Raw genomic sequence first — 25,687 nt, 5'->3', positions numbered from 1 at the left:
CCCATTCGGTTCTACATCTATGATCCTATGACTATCATTTCCCTAGTTCCGGATTCTATCTTCTTATTGATAATGCCTTTTGTCTTTTAACTTGGTCCTTTGCAGAGTTGCAAAATAACTCATTGTATTCTTTCTCGTAACAGTATTTTACAGAGAAGACTGTTAAATTTATTCCCATCTATCCACCTACCCCTTCTTGTAGATACATTAATTATATAGCTACTATTTCCCATGCCCCTAATCCTATGCTAGATACTGGAGAGGGGAGAAATGTAGTCTTTTTCCTTCTAAGGGCATTCACTCTAGATGAGATGAAGTATAGTAACATGATTAAAGAATACAAGACTACTTGTAATTAGTGTACAGCTAATTTTGTATCATTGTGGGCTGCAATCAATAGAGAAACCTTTGTGTAAAAGGAGGACCTTGAAGGATGAGAAGAATTCATAGATCCTGTGAAAGTCCCTTTGAGGCCAGTCTCATTCTTCTTAAATTACATATTACCTGCCCTTTTTTTTTTTTCATTATTATTTTTTCCTGAATCATCTTTTTGGAGGTTGTTGTTCCCTAGTTCAGTTGTGTCCAATTCTTCATGAGTCCTTGGACCATAGCACACCTAGACCTTCTATTCTCCACTATTTCCCAAAGTCTGTTCAAACTCATGTACATTGCTTCCATAACACTATTCATCTCATTCTCTGTCATCCCTAATTCCTTTTACCTTCAATCTTAAGCAGCATGAGGGTCTTTTCCAATGAGCCCTGCCTTCTCATTATGTGGGGAAAGTATTTAATGTCCAGTATTTGTCCTTCTGTTGGGTAGTCTAAATTTCTTCTTTAAGTATTGACTCATTTGATTTCCTTGCTGTCCAGGGGATTCTCAAAATTCTTCTCCAGGACCACAGTTTGAAATCTTTGATCCTACAGCTCTCAACTTTCCTTAAACTGTTTCTTCCACTGACCAACTTTCACAGTTATACATTACTACTAGCATAGCTTTGACATAACTTTGTCAACAAGGTGATGATTCTGCTTCATAGTATGGTGTCCAAATTTGCAACAGCTTCCTTCCAAGGAGCAAGCATCTTTTGAAAAGATAGTCAATTTTAAAAAGCCATAGTATCTTCATAAGGATTGAGCAATATGTATGGAATAGCTGGGAGGGTGGAGTAAAAGGTATTTTTTGGGACTTCATATGTTATTTTGGGGTTATAGTGTAGGTTCACAATTATATTTTTTGCTCAGTGTGTGGCACAGATCTTTTTTGCAGCCTTTTGTTGTCACTCCTTTAATCCCCAAATGGCCTATCTCTATTGTGTCAGAACAATATACTGGCTTTGATTGCAATCCTAACTTTAGAATCATTATCCACTTTTTCACAAATCATTACATTCATAAATAAAGCTTGAGCACTTAGTTCCATGCAGGTGATTAGTACAGATAATGAGAAATCACTAGATTCAGACTTATTCTCTGAGGAAATGTGGTCTTATCAACTCTTCAACAACTGTGCCCAACTCTGGCACAAGCAGATGATGATACAATTATCTTACATTCACATAATACTAAAAATTTTATGGGTTATTTTACTCACAATAATTCTGTCAAGTAAGTAGTGCATATACTATCCCCATTTGCAGATGAACAGATGTGGCAACATAAAAGCAAGTGGCTACATTCCCAGTTTTCTGGTCCAGTTGGGAGCATAAGTCATATATGAAAAAATTAAAGAAGAGTAGGAGGGCAGTAAAATAAAGTGATTCCCTGACCTTATACAGCTTTCTTTGTAGTAAGAGACATAATTCTGTTGGTCTTACCCAGTCAACTACTGAGTATAATAAAAGTTCTTTTTCTTTTTTCTTAACTCTTTGATGTTAAATTCTTGGAATTGGCCAGACCTATCCTGATAATCTGGCAGAAATCATGGAAAACCTTCCAATATTCCTTTGGACCAGTGCCAGACTCCTCACTGGGTTGGGCAGTAAAGTTAGAAAGACTGAGTTTCACCTACTAGCAGTATTCTAAAAGAAATCTACAATTAATATGCATGGTTTGTCCCAAAACTCCCTAAATTTTCCCAAGTGACCTGCTTTTCCTTTCCTCATTGTTAATTAGAGCCAAGATCAAGGGAATCGGAGAATTGGGATAGATTTGGATAGAGCTGGAAGGGACTTCCAAAGCCCACAAGGCATCCTTTTAAACTTGAGAAACGAAAGACTGTGATTTGTAAAGATATGATCTTGAGCAAACTGACATCAGAAGTAGAATTTGAACCCATGCTCTTGACTTAAGAGCCAGTAATCTTCATTCTGAAACTGGAAGCCATACTCCTCTCCTGATTTGGAACTCTAAATTCACGTGGATTTGGCAGCATTAATTGACTTGGATTAGTCATCTGTCAGAATTGAATTTTTTTTTTTTTTTTAAAGATCTAACACTTTGCTACATGCTGGAGTTACTTCCACTGATCTCACTGATGTGAGTGTTCCTACCAGTGGTACAGATTGGATCCCATTTTTGCCTTCTCTTATGCAGAGATGGCTTGGAGCAGCAATCTTTATTAATGATAGATTCTTTGTCTTGGATAACTTAACTGAGCTTGTGCCCTGTCTCTTCCTGAAGTTATAAATGAGGTAGATGATTTGGAAATCAGGTGGTCCAACTCCTTTTCTTAGTCTTGCGTATGGTTGGAGAAACTGGGGACCTAGGCCTTCTGCACCTGGAACTTAGATAGGCATCTTTTCATCCTTTGAGATGGGGTATCAGACCTAGAGCAAGATCCTTTATAATTCTGATTTTTTGTTTTTGTGTTCTTTTGTTTTGAGGTGGGGAGGGGATTGCCCACCTGAAGTTTCTTTTTGTCTATTTATCCTTTGTTTTACCTTGCCTTACTTTACATTGGTCTTGGGATGGTTTAGAAGTGAACTTGGCTGGAAACTTTCATGTTGCCATCTTTGGCAGCAACCCTTGATCTTCTTTCTCCTTCCTAATTTTTGTCTTATCCTAATTTTCCTGATTTTATTTGTATTCCTAAATGTTCCACTTGTTCCTTCCATCTATTGTTTGCCATCTATTCCCTTTTACTCCCTCAGTTTTGTCAATCTTTCAGTACAGTTTTGTGAACACTACATAAAGACTCTGTAGAAAATGATTGACAGAATATATTTCATTTTCTTGCTCAGTATGGTGTATAACTTATACAAGCTAGCATTTATATAGCACTTTAAGGTTTGCAATGTACTTTACAAATTTCTCATTTTATCCTCTCAACAGCTCTTCAAGGTAGGTACTATTATTATCCTTGTTTTACAGATGAGGAAACTGAAGTAGACAGAGATTGTGACTTATTCAGGGTCACACAGTTATTAAGTATCTATAGTTGAGTTTGCACTCAGGTCTTTCAGATTCCAGGCCTAGCACTAATAATGTCAGTAATGTTAAACCCCAGAATGAGATGAAACTGGTGAATAGACTGTCACATTTCCCTGTCATTAGAGGTCTTTAAACAAAAATTAAAGGGTCACCTTTTGGTTGTGCTAAAGAGGAGAGTTCTTATTCCAATATGGTTTGTACCAGATGGCTTTTGAAGCATCTTTCAGCTCTGAGAGTCTGCAAAAACAAAGGCATGAACTTAGATCTAATGACTTCTCTAAATCTGGTGATTCACTGCTGCAGTGAGATGGGGAAAGGTAGGGTTTTAAGGCAAAAAAGCTCACCTTTACACCTGTAAAATTTACACCTGTAAAAAAGCTCACCTTTACAATTGCCAAATGTTGGAAAGCCCCTTCCTAAATTGTAAATGAGAAAGGTTCAGTGACCTTATTAAAATCTAGGGAGATATATTTTATTGTATCTTTCTTGTCATCATCTCCAAGATAGCTCAAAATTGTCACCTTACATGCATCATACTGTACGTGTCTACTAACAGATCAAGAGATGGTTGCAAATTGATTTTTCACCCCATTCATTGATTGTCTATGAGCTCTTGGGTAGAACATTTAAGGTTATCTGAAAATGTTAAGTTTCGTGGTTCCTAGTTTTCCCTGGCTTTTTTGAGCTATGCCCTAAGCAACATAGGGGTCTCAGTCAAATCAAGAGCTAACTAAATAGACTCAGAGGTTCCCAGAAGAGAAATTTGGGTGCATTGCTGATTAAATTTCCTTAGTTACTGATCTCTTGGGGTACACCCTGACTGATTCTGCTAAACTGGGCTATGTACTTAGGGGGAAAGGGGAGAGAGTCAAATTCTTTGCCCTCCCATCCAGATCTCCATGTGGTTCCAAAGAACTTGTAGCATCTCTTGCCTTATTCATAGTATCTAGTGTTCTAGTATCTAGTAGACAGCCAGTTAATACTTGATCATTTGACTGATTCAGTGCAATTCTGCAAACATTCATTTACTGATGTCTCCTTTGTACAAAGTTCTGTGCTTGGCTACATCAAAGGACATTCAGTTGATGAAGACCTAGACTCAGCTTTCATGGAATTTGGTCTAGTTCAGACACAATAAGATGAATAACTAGAATCAAAATAGAATATAAAATTGTATGAAATGAGGCTGGAAAAGTAAATATTTTTGATTACCAGACCATGGGATTTGAATTTTATTCCTTAAAGCCGGAATGAATCATTGAAAGGTTTTGAGCAGGGAAATGACATGCTTTCAGAAGCCTAATTGGATAGCTTGTGCAGGAGAGATGAAAGCAGGAAGATCCTTTAGGAATCTATGTCACAAGTTCAGGTGAGAGGGGAGGTATTGAATTTACAAAGAGCCTAAGGTGGAACCTTCCATTGCCACTTAAGATTTACCAGTGGTACCTTGTCATTTTCACCTCTCTGAATCTGTCTGTTCATCTGTGAAATGAGGGTATAGGGCAAATGACTTATAAGGCTGTGATCTTATGATGAGGTGAAGTAGAATGGTAGCAGTAGACATGAAGAGAAAAGAGTGGATGCAGGGGACTTTGTGAAGAAATCTCAGGAATAACAGAAATTGGGAATTCATTAGGTGTAAGGGATGAGGGAGTAAATCTCTAAAAATAGATTAAGTACTTATTATGTGCCAGACACTGCACTAAGCTCTGTGGGTTCAAAAGGGCAAAAGACAGAGTTGGGAAAAATGTTTTATATAAGATAGCAATCCAGAGATGGGGGACAGCCAGAGAAAGTATCTGGAGCTAAGAGATGGAGTATCATATTTCTGGAAAAGCAAGATCAAAGAGTACATGACAGGTAGTAAGATGTAAGAAGACTGGAAAGGTAGGAGAGAACAAGGTTATAAATTCTAGAGAATTTTGTTTTTGGTACTGGAGGCTATAAGAAGCCAGTGAAATTTATTGAGGTCATGCACCTAAGTTATAATTCTGAGAGACCAGGAAGATAACGTTACCTTCTATACTGATTTGTTAGGAGTTACAGAAGTCAAGAGTTTAGGGGAGAAAGGTGAATTCTGTTGTGGGCATACTGTACATCTTGTTTGAGATGTCTGAAAGGCAGCTGGAGTTGTGAGATGAGAAGTCAGCAAGCAGTAAGGTTGGCACAAGGTAAATAAATTTGAGAATCATCAGCATAGAGATAGTGACTAAATCCATGGGAGCTGATGAGATCACCCAGTTTAGTGGTAAGAAGGGAAAAGAGGACCCAAGATAAAACCCTGTGGAACAATTAGGGTTTGAGGTCATAGTGTACATGAAGATAGAGCAGAGGAGCCTGAAAAGCAATCAGGTAGAAGAACCAAGAGGACAGAGTGGTATCCCAAAAACCTAGAGAGAAGAAGGTGATCAACAATGTCAGGCTGCAGAGATTGAGGAGAATAAAGCTCAAGAAAAGGCCATTGGATTTGGCAACTAAGATCTCAGGGGTAACTTTGGAGAGAGAGCAGTGGAATGATGTGGTCAAAAACTGGACCTTAAAGACTTAAGATGAATGAGAGGAAAGGAAGTGGAAGCATCTGTTGGAGGGTGACCTCATGATAATTAGCCACACAGAGTTGAAGGATAGAGGATGATATGGAAATGGAAGGGCTGAGGGAGAATGGGTTCACTGTGCCTGAAGGAGCTCCCCAGCCACCTGCCTCCTCCCTTGTAATCTTCTCCCAACTTTTCCTGGAAAATGGAGGACAATGAAGTGGTGCCTCCTAACCAGAGGATGACATCACCCCACAACCCATTACATATTGACTTCAACAGGTGTGTTAAAAACTGAGGTTCAGAGCTTTAAATCCTGGACTGTCCTAATGGAGTAGTCTCAGCCTCCAGAAGTTTATTGATATTTCCTCTTTTCAGTAGGATCCTAGGAGAGTAGACTTGCTCTCCAGTCAAGATAGCAACTTCCCTCCATATCCCATCCTAGCTGGAGCATCCCTTTGCCCCCATTCACCTTGCCCATTCTTCTGTGATATCTTTAAACAAACATTTATTAAGAACCTAATTTGTGCAACACCTTTTATTGAACATTGAGAAAAACAAAGTTTGAGACATATTTCCTACTTAAAGGAGTTTAAAGTCTAGTAGAGTAATAAGAAACAGCTGTAAGCAGTATTACATGAAAAGTGTTATGTGAGGTGTGAAGGCAAAGGTTGTTCCTCATTAAGACATAAAGGAAGAATATTTTAATTGGCATCTAAAGACTTAGTAATTCAGCAGGTTAAGAAATGTTGAACCAGATGAGGTCCCTTTCAATTCTGCAATGGAATACTATGATTTAGAACAATATACAAATACAAAGTGTCTTTGATCCTTCTAAAGATGAAGGCACTCAAGAATGATGAAACCTGTCTGGTTTGGGGCTTTGACATTCAGCTGGCCTAGGACATGTCCTTTCTCAGTCTTGTCTCTTTGTAATTTCCATGGGGTGCTTTGGTACACTGCCCACTGTGATGGCCTGGGGTGTCAATCAGCTCAAATCCCCAGAAAGAAGGAATAGATTTTTGTTCATTGAGAAACTTCCTTTCTTCCTTCCTTTTTTTAAAGAATGAAGAGTCCAGTTGACTTTGTGCCAGGAAAATGTATGGTCTTTTACACAACTTTGCAAGCTTCCTTTTATTAGATAAGAATTGTTAGAGGAGTGAAAGGAATACCTGAGAGATGCTGCAACGGTCAGCAGGCCTTGGCAACAAATTCCATTAAAGAAGGTGAGAATGATGGCTACATTGGGAGCCCAGGAGGAAGATTAGAAAATCATCAGCACAGCGATAACTGAATTCAGGAGAGTTTAGGAGATCACCATGTGAAACAGGACAAAACTGTGAAGGGTAGCCGTAGTTAGAAAGCATGATCTGGATGAAGATCCAGCAAAGGAGACTAGAGGAACAGTCTAATGGGTAGGAGAACCAAGAGAGAGTAGTATCCTGAAAATCTAAAGATAATGTGTTTTTCTTTTTCTCTTGACTGCTAGAAGCCCAAAACTCTTAATATAAGTTCTAACTCATTCAGGGTGCCTGTTGACATTTTTTTTTCTTCCTCTTTGAACTTTTGGCATGTTTTTTATTTTTGTATTTATCAGTCAATCATCATTTCGGGTCATCAAAGGACAGTGGACCTCTCATATACAGTATGCATAAAAAGATTGAAACATATACCATTGCACATAAAAAATAGAATTAAAAAATCTTCAAATAGATATAATATTCAAAAAGGGGAAGTGGACTGGGTTGTAGCTAGGTTGAAGCAACAAGTATTTATTAAATACTGGGAAAAAATGGGAACTTAATGAGATCACTTAGTATGGGGAGAAAAGAAAGTCCCAGATAGATCCTTAAGAGAAACTCTCAGTTTCAGGGCATTAAAGCATGAACATCCAGCAAAATAATGGTCAGATGGGAGGGGAACAGTTTTAGGAGAATCGAAGGGGTGAAAGTATCCAGAAGACAGTCAAACAATAAACATTTATTAAGCTCTTACTGTGTGCTAAGCACAGTTTTAAGTGATAAGGATACAAAGAAAGGCAAAAGGCAGTACCTGTTTTCCAAGAACTCACAGTATACTGAAGGAGATTGCGTGTAAACAGCATCCAAACAAGTTTGATCAGACAGGATGAAGTGAAGAGAATCAATAGAGAAGGCAGATCATGAAAAGTTCCTTGTGGAAAGTGAGGTTTTATCTGGGACTTGTAAGCTAGTGGGTGGAGATAATGAAGGAGAGCCTTGTAGGCATAGAGGACATTGAATAAAATCATACAGAGTTGGAAAATGGAGTCTTGCTTTTGAAAAGCAAAAAGATCAGCACCACTGAATCACAGGGTCCATGGGGGGGAGTAAGGTTATTAGAAGGGGAGGCGGCTGGGTTAGATGGGGACTTGGAGGTGACATGGTCAAATCTTGTTTTAAGAGGGTCACTTTGGGCCAGAACAGAGAGAGACTTTTGAGGCAGGCTGTTTGTAATAACAGGTGGGGGGTGGGGGGGAAGGGCCTGTACCAGGGTTGTGGTAGTGTTAGAGGAGTGAAAAGAATACCTGAGAGATACTGCAACGGTCAGCAGGCCTTGGCAACAAATTCCATTGGAGAAGGTGAGAATGATGGCTACATTGGGAGCCCAGGAGGAAGATTAGAAAATCATCAGCACAGCGATAACTGAATTCAGGAGAGTTTAGGAGATCACCATGTGAAACAGGACAAAACTGTGAAGGGTAGCCGTAGTTAGAAAGCATGATCTGGATGAAGATCCAGCAAAGGAGACTAGAGGAGCAGTCTAATAGGTAGGAGAACCAAGAGAGAGTAGTACCCTGAAAATCTAAAGAATACAAAGAGAGTCTCAAGGAGGAAAAGGAGACTGACAGGGTCAGAAGTCAAAGAGAATGAGGATTGAGAAAAGGCCATTTAAACTTTTCAATTGAGAAATCTTTTATGACTTTGAAAAGATTGATGTCAGTTGAATGATGAGTTCAGAATCCAGAATATAGAGAATTAAGAAGAAAGTGAGGAAAGGAAGTAGAAATTCCATTTGCAGGTGGTTTTTCTCAAGGAATTTTAGCTGCAAATGAGAGGGAGAGGTATGAGACAGCTAACCAGGATGAGTAAACATGGACAGGATTGTGGGCAGTAGAGAAAAAGTTGTAGACAGGGAGAGACTGAAGGAAAGATTGAGTGACAGTAGGCTCAGTTTGATTAGAAGGGACAGGATTGAATGAGATCCCTTGTACAAAGAAAAAGATTTACCTAGGTGAGGAAAAGGCTTCCCCATTGTTAGACATAACATTAGTGAAGTCAGAGAGAGTAGTACAAAGCACTTGGGAAGTACGAGTTTAGGAAGAAAGGGAGAAGAGGAAGCTCAGAGTGAATGGCCTTAATTTTTTTTCAGGCAAGGATCTCAATTGAGAAGGAAGGAATTGGGAGGACTAGCTGTAAGAGATTTGAGGAAGTATGAAAAGGTTTGAAAAAGCTGCTCTCTTGAGTAAGATTAGTAAAGCAATTAGAGAGGTATAAAAGGACTGCCTTTCTGTACTGAAGGCTCAGTTGAGATTGCATAAAGTAAATTGTGGCTAAAAAATGCCAATTACTGATGCAGAGAAGTTAAGAACTTTGACGATTGAGAAGAGGACATTTGATTTATCATTTAGGAGATTATTAGTAATTTTGAAAAGACCAGTTTCAGTTAAATAATAAGGTAGAAAGTCAGATTGGAAAGAGTAAGGAGAGAAAAGGGTACCATACATACACACACACACACACACACACATCCATGCAGACATTATTCATTTTTAAGGAGTTGGCAGAGAAAGGAAGGAGCAATATAGGCTGATAACTGTAAGGACAGTAGGATCAAATGAGTCTTTCTAGAGAAGAGGAGATGTGACATATTTTTAGGCAGCAGGCAAGAAACTAGTAGATAAGAAGAGATAAGAGTAAGAGGAAGGAATGGTAGCCAAAGCCAAAAATGTGATAAAGGGTCTCTTGGGGTGTTGACTTAGGGATAGTCCAATTTTTGTTCCCAAAAAGATATAGAGGAAATTCAGATCCTTGGAGAAAATCATTAGGTAATAGATCCCCTAGGATCCCCAAGGATCTATATAGATCCCATCAGTATTCGTAATCACTTTACAAACACAATTCACAGCTCTACTATCTATTTACAAAATTTATGATGTGACAGGGCAACTATTTTGTGATAACTAAACATTGTACTAGCCTGGTTCTTATACAATCTATCACCAAGTCAATACTCAGACCTTTCCAAATGACTAAGAATTGCCATATTGGCTCTTTGTTGGCAAGCCTTCAACAACTCAGTATTTCTTCTTCACAATGAGGAGGCATTAGAAGATTTTAGGGAAGCCAGTATAAAACCTAAAAAAACAGTTTCTGTTTATACATATCAGAGTATGTAATAGCTTTCCAGTATATCTCCATAAGCCCCAATATTTTTGTCCATCTTCCATGATAGTCCCATTTTAGTCCTCAAGCAAACATGGACTGTGAATGCCACTTGGTTTAATTGACATGGAGATTTGTGATTCAGATACAAGGAGATTTGGTACAATTTTCTCCTCTCTAAGGATTTTGGCTCATGCTAATCTCCTGGAAAGTCACAGTAGATCCAAAAGGAATGGTAAGATGAATTCTTCTTCTCTTTCATATTCAATTATTCCATACATGATCATTTTTATGAGCAAATTAGTTTTCAGTCCTGGATTCATATATAATTTTTTTAAATTTCGAGATCAGTGTAATATTCTTCCTCCAGAAATATAGTATGTCTTCTTGGTCACTGAATGAAGCTTTCACATTTATGATATGAACAACCATATTAAAGTCTAAAGACTTTTTCTCTTAGCACTTTCCTGCCTTTCCACTCTTCTGCCATTATCACAGTAGAAACCAGAAGAGGGCCACATTAGACTGAAGCCTATTTTGTATTTTCTTTTGTTTCTTAAGTTGTTGACACAAAAGTATTTGTTAATGAAGTTTGCATACACTGGCATAGTCCTTAACACCCAAAGTCACCTGCATGCCATAGTGCATTAAGACTTTAAGGAGTTTAGTACTTTAAAAAAAAATTAAAACACAAGTATTTCCTGTCAACATTTTTTCCTTGAATTGGAGAAAAAGAGTAGTTCTGTGGCTTCATAATTTCCCCAAAATTTTGATTTATCTTCCCTAGACCTCAGAGACTGGCATTCTGTAGTGCCAGACTGTTTCTTTTTCTTTTCTTTCTTTTTTTTTTTTTTTTAATTATGTCTTTCAGAGGATCCTGTGGTTCCTAAGCTATTTCTTTTTTACCTGGTTTTTTTAATTAACTGTTCACATATCTTAATTTTTTTCTCTAAATTTTTCAGTCACTTGATTTTGTTTTAATACTTTTTGTCTCAAAAAAATTACTTTTCTTTTTGCTCTTTTCTGATTTTCAAGAAGTCCATTAATTAGGCTTACAATTTTTTCTTCTAAATTGTTTATCATCCTAATTCTTTCCTCCACAGCTTTTATTTACTTTCTTTTGTCTTCTTGATATTCATGTAGTCCTTATGAAAAATTCATTTTTCCCCCTTTGAGTCCCTGCTTGTTGTAGAAGTACTTTTACCATTTTAGAGTTCTTTAAAAGGTACAAAAATTTTTAATATTAACTGGGTGTCTCCTCTCTAACTTTAGTCCTTAACTAGGGCTTGTATTAGGGCTTTTGAGTGATGGTCAACTCTGACCTGAATCACCTGGATTTTTGTTTAATCTTCACTTCCCAGAGTCAGGTCCTCTTGGATTTTTTGTAGTTCAGAGAGCTATATCTTTAGGATGCTCTAGAATGTTTTAGAACAGAGTAATAAGGACCTCTGGGTACCTGAACTTTCTCAGATTAGTTGCTGCTGCTCTGGAGTTAACAATGTTTCTACCCTGGGGCTTTTTCGGGAGAAAAATTTTGCTGCCTCTAAACACAGAACCCTGCAGGCCATAGATGTCTGATTAGTATGTGATTTTACTGGTAGATTTCCAACTTAACTAGCTTCTGCTGGTGCTGATTTTGTTTATGGACCTCTTTCTGTTGTCTATGGCCTAGCCAATTCTCATTGGATGTCTCTATTATTTTTCACTCTGCTGTAACTTGTGGAGTAGGCATGAGAGAGCTGCATCTCTCACTGTTCAGTAGTCATCTTGGCCAAAAGTTTGAATAGTTTGCTTATGAAGTTGGAATGGCCTTGCAAAAGCACATTGGTCCAGGTACATTATCATGTGTCAGATGGCTGTGTGGTCAGGAGAGTATTTTTAACACCAGTGTATTATGAAAGGCCTGTAAGCCTACTTCACAAGCGATTGGAATGCCCCCTGCCCACTGGTTTAACTTCCTTTATAGGTTTGACCTACAGTTTTTGCTGCAATAGTGGCCCATGATGTGATTCAAGTCAAGAAATTACAAATTCAATAAGACGGAGTGTTTTCTTCATTTCTCCACATTCTTAATTTCTGCATCGAAGGTCCACTTTCTTGCCACGTCGATACTATCTTTGTCATTGTCAGCTGCACGTAGAGAATGGATTAAATGAATCTATATACTAGTGAAGTGCCAACATGAGGTGCCAACTACTAAATGAAGTACATAAACTGCAGCCTGGCATTAAGAGGCTTTCACAATCTGCCTTGTCCATGGACTCTGGATTCTAACCAAATTTAACCACTCATTACTCCCCATAAAAATCTAGGGCTTTCCCTATTTCTCATGCATTGTCTTTCTCTCTCCACTGGCCTGGTGAAATCCTACATATCCTTCAAGTTCTAATTCAGGTACTAATATCTCCCTGATTTCCCCCGACAACTGAACCTCTGTACTACATTATATCAAATAAGATAACATTTTAAGTTCTTTGCAAATGTTAAAGTACTATATAAATGTCAATGTTATATAAATGCTATGTTACTCTCCTCATGTCTTATCCCATATTGTCTTGTATGTGTTCCTGTTTTATTTTTCATGCTAGACTCTACTGTAGTCTTATTCTAATACTTAGTGATTGAATATTGAGTGATATAGCTTAGAAATCCTGAGAGCTAAACTGAAGAAATATAAGCTCTGGCAAGTTGTGCCATCCTTAAGAAATACAATTCTAACAACAGGTTGTATCTGCTACCCAGACTATCTAAGCACAGAAATGCATATTACAAGACTCATTAATTCTTTGGCCATAAAGCAAAATTATAAAATGACTTTCATTCCTCTCTGACCCTTTTCTGTTTCTGCATTCCAGGTGATAGAGAGTATTAAGAATTACTCAGTTTGTAGACTATAAGCACTCAATCTCTTAATGTGGCATCCTTATCCAATAATCAGTAAATCAACATATATTTGGAAGAATTAAATCATATCAATATTAACATTTTCTATATAAATTAACAGTTTCTATATAAACTATAAGGCATAAGGAAATTGCATCATTGTGGAAGGATGAGTTAGATTCTCCTTGGAAAAGCAAGTAAAGAAGTTGGCAGAGTTGTTTTTATCCTGTCCAAAAGCAAGTAAAAATACCATTTCATGGAACACTTAGTCATCTTGGTTTGTGGTGCCCATGATTTGCAAAAGCAAAGACTACCATGAAGATAATTGTAGTTTACTTATCAATATCAGTCACAGATCCTGAAAAGTTTAATTAACTTGATGAATAGGCTTGCCAAATTAAATCATTCTATTTTTTTTAATACTCAGAAACTCCAGTGTAAAGGTGTTAGTAGGGGAGAACAGCCAAAAAAATTGGGAAAATATGGCTCAGGACCAAGGAATGAAAGACCTTAAATAGAATTCTTCCCTTTAATAAAAGTAAAGAAACAGTATACATGGTAAACATCAAATAGCATCACAGAAAAAAAAAGTAAAATTAACAAGAAATGAATGATTTTTAAAGTACTTGTCTGAGAAGCATTCTCCAGTAAATAAATAAATGGTCAAAGAAGATGAGCAAGCAGCTTTCAGAAGAAGAACCCAGGCTATCAACATCCAGATGAAAAAAATCCTCCATATTGCTAATCGTTACAGAAATACAGAACACAATAATTCTGCAGTTCTACTTCACACCATTCAGATTGTCAAAGATGACCAAAAAAGGAACATGACAGTTTTTAGAAGTGCTACTCAAGTACAAGTGCAGTGTTGATGGAGCTATGAATAAATACAACCATTTAGGGGAAAAAAATTGGAATTGTACCCAAAAGTCACTCACTAAACTGCATATTCTTTGATCTAGGGATATCACTTACAACCCAATAAGCAGCACTTTTGATTGAAACAAAGAACTGGAAATAAAAAAAGATAGGAGTCAATTGGGGAATAACTGAATGGTTTATATTATTCTGCCATTCTGTGGCAATTTTAGAATGTCATTCTGTTGTAAGAAATGACATATTTTCGATTCAGATAAACCTAGCTAGAAGAGAACCAAAATGTGTTAAGTATTGAGTACAATAACATTAAAGAAAACAGCTTTGGAATTAGATATGATCAAGGCCAAAATTAATTATGATTTCAAAAAACCCTTCCTTTAATTTAGCAGAGAAACAAGAGATACAGGAGGTACGGATATATGTTAAAATTCTTTTTCTTGACTCCTTTTTTGAGATGGCTTGCTTCTCTCTTGCTGACAAAGATCCATACAATTAAAGCTATAGTTTTTCTAGTGGTAATACATAATTGTAAGCGTTAAATTATAAGGAAAGCTGAGCATCACAGAATTAATACTTTTGGATTATGCTGCTATGTATGAAGAAAGATTTTTGAGAATCCCTTGGACAGCAAGGAAATCAAATCAGGCAATACTTTTTAAAAATTAAGTCAAAGCATCCATTGGAAGGACAAATACTGAAGTTGAAATTTAACACTTTGGCCAACATAAGTCTTGTTGGGAAAGATTGAAGGCAAAAGAAGGCAGCAGAGAATGAGAGGGATAGTCTCATGGAAGCAATTAACATGAGCCTAAAAGATTTCAAAAGATAGTGGAGGACAGAGGGGCCTAGTGTGCAAGGGTCCATGGGGTCACAAAGAGTTTGACATGATTGAACAACAGCTACTTTCTAGTAGGTTAGGAAATGGTGAATAATGAAAGTGATTCAAAAGGAAGAAAGAAAGAAAAGAATGAATGAAAAAAACTTTGAGTACTATATTTTTGGTGAACTTTACATCCACTAAAATGAACGTTTCTATATAGACAGTAAAACGGAGGGTTATACATAAAGCTGAGACTCTCTTTATAGCTTTATACATATATATACATAGAACTGTACTGTGCACTGAGACCACACATTTTTAAAATGAGACAGCCTCCTCTATGTAGAAGCTCATTCTCATAGAAGATAAACAACATTTGGGAGAGAGTTCAGCAGCAAGTCAAATTGAAAAGTTTTGTGGTTGTTCAGGTATGGTCAAAAAGCAGGTAGCATTTTATCTATTTCATGTCATTTTACTTGACAGATCCACATGATTTTTGAAGTTGAACTATTTGATAAATGTTAAGGACTTGCAGGTCTCTGCAAAGATGGAGAACTTTGTCTTCTACATCCTCAGTAGTTGTTTCCTACCAAGCTGTTCTTACCTGCCTTACAAGGAAAGGAGGAGCTGTAACAACTGTGGGGATATAGGTCTCATCTTCAAAGACTATTTTCTAGGACAGTGACTACTGGGGCCAGGCAAGAAAAGGTATCAGTGAAGTAAACCACAAAAAGGAGAAAGAAGCTCAGGAGATGACAAAGATAGGGAAGGCAATTTTGTTACTTTGTGTTATATTTAATACAGACTTTTAAATAACTATATAAGCAGATTTGTAGCTGAATATAAATTGCTTTTTAATCTTTATTAAAATATTCATAGTTGATTTTTATCTTCAAAATAAAAATGAATTTTTTAAAATAAAATAAACATCTGGATAGTCACATCATTGATTTATTATGTAAAGATAAAAATTAGCACCAAATTAGAAGAGATGAGACATTACGGTGTGCTAATTAAAAAAAAAAACAAAAACACAAACATAACTAAAAAAAGTAACCTATCTAAACAATCTTTTGACTCCAAAAAGTGGGAAAAGGAATGCATGAACTGACATCATCATGATCTCTCACCACCATCTATTGATAAAATATAAAGCAATTGCCATAATGTAGAGACCAAAAGATCCTGTACACTACTTTACCCAGCAGACATCTGACCTGCTTGATAATCTGAAAGCAATATCCAGACTGATTTGAGATATAAATTCACTTGCAAAATCTTATGGAGAATAATGGTGGAAAATTTTGAACACTATCACTTTATGGGATTAAGGAGCAATTCAGAGAACAGTTTTTAGAAAGCTTAGTTTAATACTTATTCAAACCAGGTTATCCAAAGAGTATTTGATGAAGCTAGAAGCTTCAAACATTTAAAAAAGAAGAAGAAGAAGAAAAGAAAATCCAGAGCCATCATATTAGGATTCTCTCTTGTCTTTGATGTGAGGGGCACTTTAAAGAAAGTAAAGAAGGAGAGGCAAGCTAGGTGGTACAGTGGATAAAGCATCAGTCCTGAAGTCAGGAGAATCTGAGTTCAAATATGGCCTCAAACATTTAACACTCCTAGCTGTATGAGCCTGGGCAAGTCACTTAACTCCAATTGCCTCAAAGGGAAAAAAAAGACAGAACAGCTGAACTCAGCCAAATATATGCAAATGTATATGTATGTTGAGAAGTCATAATGGCAGTGATGTCCAAACTGCATGTGATAATATGGAAGCCTCTTTTTTTTAAAAAAAAAAAAAAAAAAAAAACAAAAGTTGTCACACCCCAACACTTCTCATGATAAATCTATGAAAATAACATTGTTAGTTCAAATTCTATTCAAATAAAATTAAGAATATCAGACTTTATGATAGCACAAAAATACATGCAGATTTATTGAAAAAAATCCTTTATAATTTTCATGTTTATAATTTGTAAACATAGTATATGAATGATCTTGTTTGTAAGCATATCAAAATAATGGATGTTGCTACTCATAACTATTTTTGAATACTACTAATTTTGTTTACATAATAGCTATCATAAAAAATTGTTACACAAATAAATTATTGCAATTGATGACAAAAAATGTGTGATTTTTATAAACCAGTCTTAGGAACTGTGTTGATGGGTTTGGATTGTTTTTTGGTTTGTTTTTTTTTTTGTTTGTTTGTTTGTTTTAATTGAACTTGTACCTTCAAATGGTTTAAGGAAACATCTTTTAATATATCAACACTTGCTTCTCAGCTTAAAGTCATTGATTTGCTAGGAACACCAAGGGATTAAGAATTGCCCAAGGTCATACAGCTAGTCTTTTTCAGTGACAGGACTTGACCCTACTTTTAGCTTTAATTAAGTCTTTTAACCATTCTTGTCTTGTCCATAGTAAAACAAATTTCTTATCCACTCATACTTAGAAATATATAGCTCTTTAAAATGAGAAACACTTCTATAAACTGGAGTGTTGTCAGTAAGTAAGTCTTTACTTTTTTTTCATTGGACCCAAAAGCAAGGAAGACTGTATTCAAAATAGGTCCCAAACACTTCACAGAGTGATTGTGAGCATAAAATGAAATAAAATGTATAAAGCACTTTGCAAACTTTAAGGCACTATTTAAATGCTATATTTTGTTTGCAAAACAGGTCATTTTAAAAATTATACATCTAAAATATTTTGAAAATTATTGTCTATAGCTCCAGTTTTTTCATAAGTGCAGTCATTTTATCTTTGTGAATCAGTATATGATTTTTGTAGCCCTTACAGCAATGTATTTAGAGGTCTCAGGTTTCAAAAATATCTAGTACAAAAAATATACTACAGTTATTCCTTCCACATTATGGGGAATAGGGGTACAGTGCCCTCACAATCTGGAAAATCTCATAAAAAAAAATTTTGGCCCTCCCTTCATACCAGAGAAGTCTGAATTTTTCTTTTCTTTTAAAGGGTGTTGAGTTACTAAACTTTTAAATAGATCTTTATATTTCTAGTCTTAGTGTGTCATCTGCTGACTTTCATGTTTTCACAAACTTTAATTTTTTGCTTACTTTAACTTTAAAAAAAGAAATTGGATATGAGTTTCAAAGAATAAAATACGTTGATATTATACACTACATATATTTTAAGCATTTCTGAGCTTCTAAACTTTTTCTGTGTCATATGCTGGCCATTATAAGTCATCTATGGCTTCTGCAAAACTTGCAAAAAACTCCCAAACTGTGATGGGGAAAAGTTGCAATATGGGAAGGATAATTGTAATTTCAAGAAGAAATTTTTATTATAAAGTGAATTTTTTTCATAAGTGAAGAAAATGGCAAATTATTTCAGTTCAAACACCTTTTGAAATACTTTGGCATGGGAAAGCCCCCATTTTGAGCAATAATATAGGAGCCCTCTATTCCCCTATCCCAATATTGCCACATAATTTTGCAAAGAGTGTTTCTCATGATGAAAAGTTTTTTTTTTATAAAGCCAGTTACTTTTATAGTAACTTGGAAAATGTTTGCTCTTGTTTTTCTTTCTTTTTTGAAACAATCAGGGTTAAGTGACTTGTCCAGGGTTATACAGGTAGTAATTCTCTGAGGTCACATTTGAACTCAGGTCTTCCTGACTCAAGAGCCTATGCTTTACTGCTGTGCCACCTAACTTGTGCCCTTTTATTATATATATATATATTTTTATGCAAGTGATTGTGAATCATGCAGATTATCCAGATTGCACAAAAAGCTACATCTATACCACACTGAGCTCTTATCACTAGAATCTAATTCTGTCACTTTCTTTTTTGGGAGGGAGATTGTGAGGCAATTGGGGTTAAGTGACTTGTGCAGGGTTACACAGCTAGTGTCTGAGTTTGCATTTGAACTCAGGTCCTCCTGACTTCATTGCTCTAATCATTGTACCATCTAGCTGCCTCTGTCACTTTAATTTAAAAATATTTTCAATTATAATGAAATCTTCTCTTAATGTTGCATTGAAAAATAAATCATACTTACATAAAATTTGGTCATTGTACCAACCTAATGGAAATGTATTGTGAAGATTCAAATAATATGGTCAGTTTACAACTAATAAGGATCTAGCTATGAGGATGTCCAGGAATATAGACATTCAAGAATTCAGCCAGTAATCCAGGTAGGAAAAACCAAGTTGATAAACACTGTCCAAATTGTGATATTCAATTGATCTATCTATATATGTATGTTGTCCAGAAATTAAAAATAGACACAGTGTGACCTGAGTTAACAGTTGAAAAGTTAGAAAAAAAAAGACTGAATGGATTTGAAATGGACTGAAATGGCACACTTTTCAACAGGCTTCTCCTTGAAATATAATCTATTTCACATCAATATTCTTATAGTAATATGTCTGGGAATCATGGCAAACAACAGTTTCCAAGAATCAAAATTGAAGACAAGCTGAAGGACAATGGAGACACAAATGAAATGATTGGCATAAACTAACTATGCCATATTTTAATGCATAAGAGAGATATATGATGGGCATAAGGAAATAGATCGGTCCTATAGAAAGAGTAAGGGACAATACATGGTCTGAAAGACCTTTGCATTGGTACCCACATAATGTTCAGCTGCAGAGGGTGTTTCCCTATGCAGGACATTTGGAAGGATATGGACAAAAGCTCCACAGGAGAAAATATGTTTTGATTACACTACACCTTTGAAGAGGATACCCACACCAGTGAAATCACAGATCCATTGAGGAATTCAGACTATAAATATCTTGAAAGTAGGATCTGCATTTTTTTTTTCAGCTACATTATCATTTTATGGCATGGATGGAATAGTAGAATTATGAACATTTCTTCATTAGTTAAAGGTTTACAAAGTATTTTATAGAAGCTTGCCTCAAATTTTACTGGGAAAATTGAGACCATCTGTCACAAGCTCTCTCTCCTAAGCCATTCATCTCAACAATATCCCATTCTCTCCTTAGTGAGCTAATATATGTTTTCTGTACATCCATTTGCAAACATAAAGCACTATATTAATGCCAGCTATTATTAATTACCCCAGTCTTGGAGCAAAAGATAGTTTTTCCCCTTACTACTACCAGTGCTCCTATTTGGGCCTTTGATCCTCTTATCATTTTAGAGACCTTACCTCTTTATCTCTTATTTTTCTCTTAATTTTCAGTTTCAGTTTCTATCCATCAATTTTTTCTCTTCTTATTTATTGTCGAATCATTTTTTTAGTCATGTCTAACTCTTTGTAACTCCATTTGAGATTTTCTTGGCAACATGGTTAAAGTGGTTTGCCATTTCTCTAGTTCATTTTTCAAATGAAGAAACTGAGGCAAAGAGTTAGGTGTCTTGCCCAGGGTCACACAGCAAGTAAACATCTGAGGCCATAGTTGAACTCAAGTTTTCCTGACTTTAGGCATGGCACTCTATTCACTGCTCCACTTAGCACAGGGAAAAGTGAAACTAGAGCAAACCCTTCTCATGAAAGGAAATTAAGTTAGGAATTGTACCCTGTTGCAGAAAATTTTCTAGCCAGCTTTTGTAGACGTGATTTTATTGTCTTACTTATTTCCTGCTTTATGTTTTATTCTTCAAACCACTGTCATTGGCTTTCCTCTGGAATAGTTGAAATACAAGTTTCATTGTGGGGGGGGTAGCTCTACTTTGTCTTCCAGGACAACTCTCTGGAAAAGAAAAAAAAACTAAGAAAAGGGCGAGGTCAAACTTTCCAGAAAAGGGATTATTGTTCATTCATTCAATCATGTCTGACTCTGTGACCCCATTTAGGATTTTCTTTACAAAAATACTGCAGTTGGTTTGCCATTTCCTTCTCCAGCTCATTTTACAGATGAGGAAACTGAGGCAGAATGGATTAAGTGACTTGCCTAGGGTCAGACAGCTAGGAAATGTAGGAGACTAGATTTGCATTCAGGCCTGGCACTGAGCCACCTAGTTTCCCAGAAGAGGGGGAACATAATGTAAAAGCAGGTGTTTAAGATGGGTTAGTCTAACCAGAAAGGAAGGAAGGAAACTAGTGTTTATTAAGCACCTACTATGTGCCAAGCACAGTACTGTTTTAAGCACTTTAGAAATATTTTCACATTTGAACCTCACAACAGCTTTGACAGTAGATACTATTACGATCCCCATTTAACAGATGTGGAAAGTGAAGCAGGCAAAGGCTTAATATTTGGCACAGGGTCACAGAGCTAGAAAATGTCTTATACCTGATTTGAACTCAACTCTTTGTGCCTCCAGCCCATTGTTCTATCCAGTGCGTTTTCCAGCCATCTCTCATGAGCCCATGAGGCTTTCTGCAGATGCCTAGAAATAACCTCAGGTCTTTACTAGGCTTTCCAAAGTTCACTGCCAATGGGGCCCACATGCCAGGAGGGATTGAGTTGCAGTGATTATAATTTTTGAATCTGGCTTTTTATTTGGTCCATTCAAGTGCTAGGGTCAGTGGGAGTGGAAGCCCATCATCCAGCATTGTGTATGAGAGATCTTGAGCTGGAAGATCAGAATGGTTCCGGGTAAGCCAGGGGCAGTCAGGAGAAAACAGTTCATGGGAATTGTGCCAGATGGAGGGAGCCTTTGTGACTATTAACTCTGTTTCTAAATGCTGAGTCTTCTGATGGCCCTCTACTTTTAGTCTGTCCAGTGGAGACCATGCTTACCTATCAGGTTGGGCGAACATACAAATTCATTACTCAGGTCCAGCGCTCCAGCATTGTCTTTAACGCAGGAGGGAAGGAAAGTGAGAGACAAGGCGAGATCTTGTTCCCTGCTGCAGGTCCATCACTAACTCCCCTCTGCCTCCTTTCTCCACAGAGTGGGAATAGCTTCCATGTTTTTGACCAAGGCCAGTTTGCCAAGGAGGTGCTGCCAAAGTACTTCAAGCACAACAACATGGCCAGCTTCGTTCGGCAACTCAATATGTGTGAGTAATACTGGGTGTGGATAAGGCCAGACCTCAGCACTCATGGGGGCATGAAGATGAGACATCAGATCTGTTCCCTTCCATTCTCCCGGGGGAGGGGGCGGTGAGGCTCTGGGCTCCACAGAGTGCCATCTTCTTGGGGGAGAGGTAGTGGAGGGGAGATGAGGACAGCCTGGTGAAGCACAAGGAGACCAAATGAGACCCCAAGTACTTCTTTTAGTTATTTTTTTAGTCTTCTGGTTCTGGCCCCACTTCCCCCATGGGGTGCTACATGACTTCTGGACTTTTCTGTCAAAGAAAAGATTCACCTGGGTGATTTCTCAGGTCACATCCAGTGTTAAAGTGATTCTGACAGCAATCTCTAAGATGAAGCACTGGTCCTCCAGCACTTGATTTCAGGGTCCTGTAGTTTTGCTGATGTAGGTAACTCAGCAGTGCATAGACCCTCCCTGCAGGACCAGCACAGCCCTCCTGTCAAAGGCCTCTTCTAGATTACCAAATGCTCTTGTCAGATAAATGGCCAGCCTCCTTCTTCAAGCACACATCTCCTTAAAAGTAAACCACTAAATGCCCATCAGCTGGAGAATGACTGAATAAGTTGTAGTATATGAATGTTATGGAATATTATTGCTCTGTAAGAAATGACCAGCAGGATGAATACAGAGAAGCTTGGAGAGACTTACGTGAACTGATGCTAAGTGAGTGAGCAGAACCAGGAGATCATTGTACATGGCAACAAGACTATACAATGATCAATTCTGATGGATGTGGCCCTCTTCAACAATGAGAGGGTTCAAACCAGTTTCACTTGTTCAGTGATGAAGAAAGCCATCTACACCCAGGGAGAGGGCTGTGGGAACTAAGTGTGGATCATAACATAGCATTCTCACTCACTGTTGTTGTTTGCTTGCATTTTGTTTTCTTTTTGTTTTTCTTTTTGATCTGATTTTTCTTGTGCAGCATGATATTTGTGGAAATATGTATAGAAAAATTGTACATGTTTAACATACGTTACCTGTCGTCTAGGGAAGGGAGGGGAAAAAATTGGAACACAAAGTTTTGCAAGGGTAAATGTTGAAAATTATTCATGTATATATTTTGAAAATAAAAATCTTTAATTAAAAAAAAAAAAGATAGACTTCTAAGCTGTGTGTCATAGGCTAGATAGTAAGCATTTTTTATTCATTTAGTTTTCCTAAATTGATTGTTAGGCCAGTCTCTTTAAGATTGGGATGGCTTTCATTGAGGAAATATGTTTTCTTTAGGACTTGATATAATCAGCACATTATCATCCAGAAGCTGGACCATCTAGAGGTGGCCCATCTTTTTTATTAGGGGGGGAGGGGAGGAATATCTCTTCCATTTGGACTTTTATTAAAAATTATCCTCAGTGATTTTATCAGCCACTTTGGAAAGAATATATCTCCCTATTTTATACCTTCATTGACATTGATAATAAGAGAAACTTTTTTTTTCTAATAAATTTTATGTGATCTTAACTATACATAAGAAACTCGTTGTTGAAGTGTAGTCTTTAAGGCCATGTTTGGATCTCACCATGCCAAAAGCATGTGGGCTTTTTTTAGTTTTTGTATGTTCCCTGCATCTTTTCATTGGTAATATCTCATTTGCCTTTTGGGATATTAAAATCATCTCTGATTTATTTTATTATCTTTTTGTTTACCCTCTCTGAGATTTCTTATAAATGTATCCCTCAACTCCAGATGAAACAAGCTACTCATCTCCTGATAGAGAAACGAAAGACTCAATTTATAGATATATGTATGGATATAGATACGTACACACATATTTGGAGACATGGTCAGTGTGGCAATTTGTTCTTTTTGAGTATACATATTTGTAACAGGTTTTGTTTTTCTTGCCACCTCAGTGAGGGAGGAGAATGGGGGGAGGGAGGGATAATGAGGGTCTGAAAATAAAAATTTAATTTAATAATTTAGGCTTCTAAGTTTATATGGCATCCAGCATAGATTTCTTTGGTATATACCTGCCACTCCTTCTGACGTTTATTTCTTTCTTTCCTTCCTTCCTTCTCTTTTTTTTGGGGGGAAAGGGGAGCGAAGTGGGGCAAAGGGAGTGATAAGATAAGGGGAAACTGGATTGTCTCTATTTTTTTTTTCAGCCTGGAATTGTGATAACCACTCAGGGGCCACATCCCAATAGTGATGAATTTAAAAGCTAGAACCTATTCCTTGTTTTCTCAAGTAGGCCAATTCATATATCCTTCGGTAGCTTGGTGACCTTCAGCCCTTGAGGTCTCAGGGTCAGACTTAATACTGACACCTGTTTGGCTTTAGGTCTGCTGCAACTCAGAATTCCCAAATTCACACAATTCACTAGCCTTAGCCTCCACAGCCAAAAGGCCCAGCTAGGCTTTACTTTTCTAAAACCAGTTCTGATTCATAACACTAAAGATGTGGTGTTAGGATCCAAATAAGATAATTCTTCTGTCAATAATTATGAAACTAGATTAATATGAAAATTTTGACATTCATTTCATTCTGTCGTTCTTCTGCCAGTTTTATTTATTAATGTTCTTTGACAATATGATTCATTTGGTTTTCAAGCCAAGTTTTCTATAGACTTGTTTTTATTTTCACCATTTTATAAAGAAGATAGCCCTTGTAGTCTTCTACCATCCTCCTCCATCATAGTTTCCTAGTAAGTTTGTATTCTGAGTTGCATGTTGCCCTTGAGTGGCATCTCTATGCTTGACTATGAGATCAAGCAATGTTTCAGACTGGCTGTGGCCACCTCCTTGTGGAAGATGTTTTACTTTAGTTAAACTGTAATAAGAAAAAAAAAATGGCAATACTCGAGGTCAGCAGCTTTGTCTTCCATTTCTCTCTATATGGTTTCAAAGCTTATTTGAATAAATCAAGTCAGGGCTTCCACTGCCATCTTCTCATCTTTGGCCTTTTAATTTATTAATATTAACTTTTAGTATATCTCATATCTCATTTGTATTGTGACTGTTAGAGAGTTTATTATGATTTGACTCCCACATCAGTAACCAGTATTTGCTGTTTAAGTTAGAGACAGTTTTACTTTTTTGCAGTGTCCAGCAGTCTTCAATTTGAAATAAATATTTGTAATATATAGGCATGAAACTGCAAGTAATGTACAAATCTTTGGCCATTTTTGTTTCTCAAACCCAAACTGTTTTCCAACACATCTTTTATTACTCCTTTCTTTACTCAACATGAAGAATCAATTGATCAATACTTCCTGTTAAAGAGTGCTAGAAGTGACTACATGAAAGAGACATGAGGCTAAAGGTATTTTTTAAAAGGATATTCAGGATTAACAAGAAATCAACAATCCTGTGATCCCATTCTCACCAGCCTCTGAAGTGACAGTTCAATTTGTCACAGCTGGCCCAACCTAGATCAGTCATCTTCACTTCTAGATTATACTTCAGGCTCACTTATCCAAACAATAAAACATCAAGCAGGGCATCATCACCTCATCACTGAGCCAGTGGTGCCTTCCATGCCGTTCCATGGTGATAAAGGCAAAGAACTGGAAGGAAAACACCAGCATCGTGGTTTGGGACTTTTTGTCTTATGTGGTGATATTCATCCCAATTTAGGCTTAAATTCATTTAAGAAGTAGGTGGCGTCGGGACTGAAGTACAAGCCCAGTAGATGTACTGATATTCTCTTTAGTGAGAAAAGGAGGTACAGTACATGAGGAATGGTACATTCCTGCCCTATAAGTGAGATGAGTCTGCAGACCTGTAATTCAGCTGTCTTCTTCCTCAATCCTGACTTCACATTGAAGTCACCAAATAAAAGCCATGGTTGACTTGGGA

General features: G+C 36.9%; 1 protein-coding gene across 4 annotated transcripts in view; it reads left to right on the top strand.

Moving 5' to 3' along the window:
• The window catches only part of HSF1 (heat shock transcription factor 1), a 55,084-nt gene that overhangs the window by 9,523 nt on the left and 19,874 nt on the right, over window positions 1–25,687 (top strand). For all 4 annotated transcript variants that reach the window (XM_031947390.1, XM_031947389.1, XM_031947388.1 and 1 more), the window contains exon 2: window positions 21,744–21,852. In XM_031947390.1, the coding sequence (XP_031803250.1) occupies window positions 21,744–21,852 (109 nt within the window). The remainder of the gene's footprint in view (window positions 1–21,743; window positions 21,853–25,687) is intronic.

This window comes from Sarcophilus harrisii, chromosome 1 (genome assembly GCF_902635505.1).
Source record: "Sarcophilus harrisii chromosome 1, mSarHar1.11, whole genome shotgun sequence".
NCBI classification, from domain to species: Eukaryota; Metazoa; Chordata; class Mammalia; order Dasyuromorphia; family Dasyuridae; genus Sarcophilus; species Sarcophilus harrisii.
The sequence above is the reverse complement of the archived record's forward strand: the minus strand, read 5'-3'. Positions and strand labels throughout refer to the sequence as shown.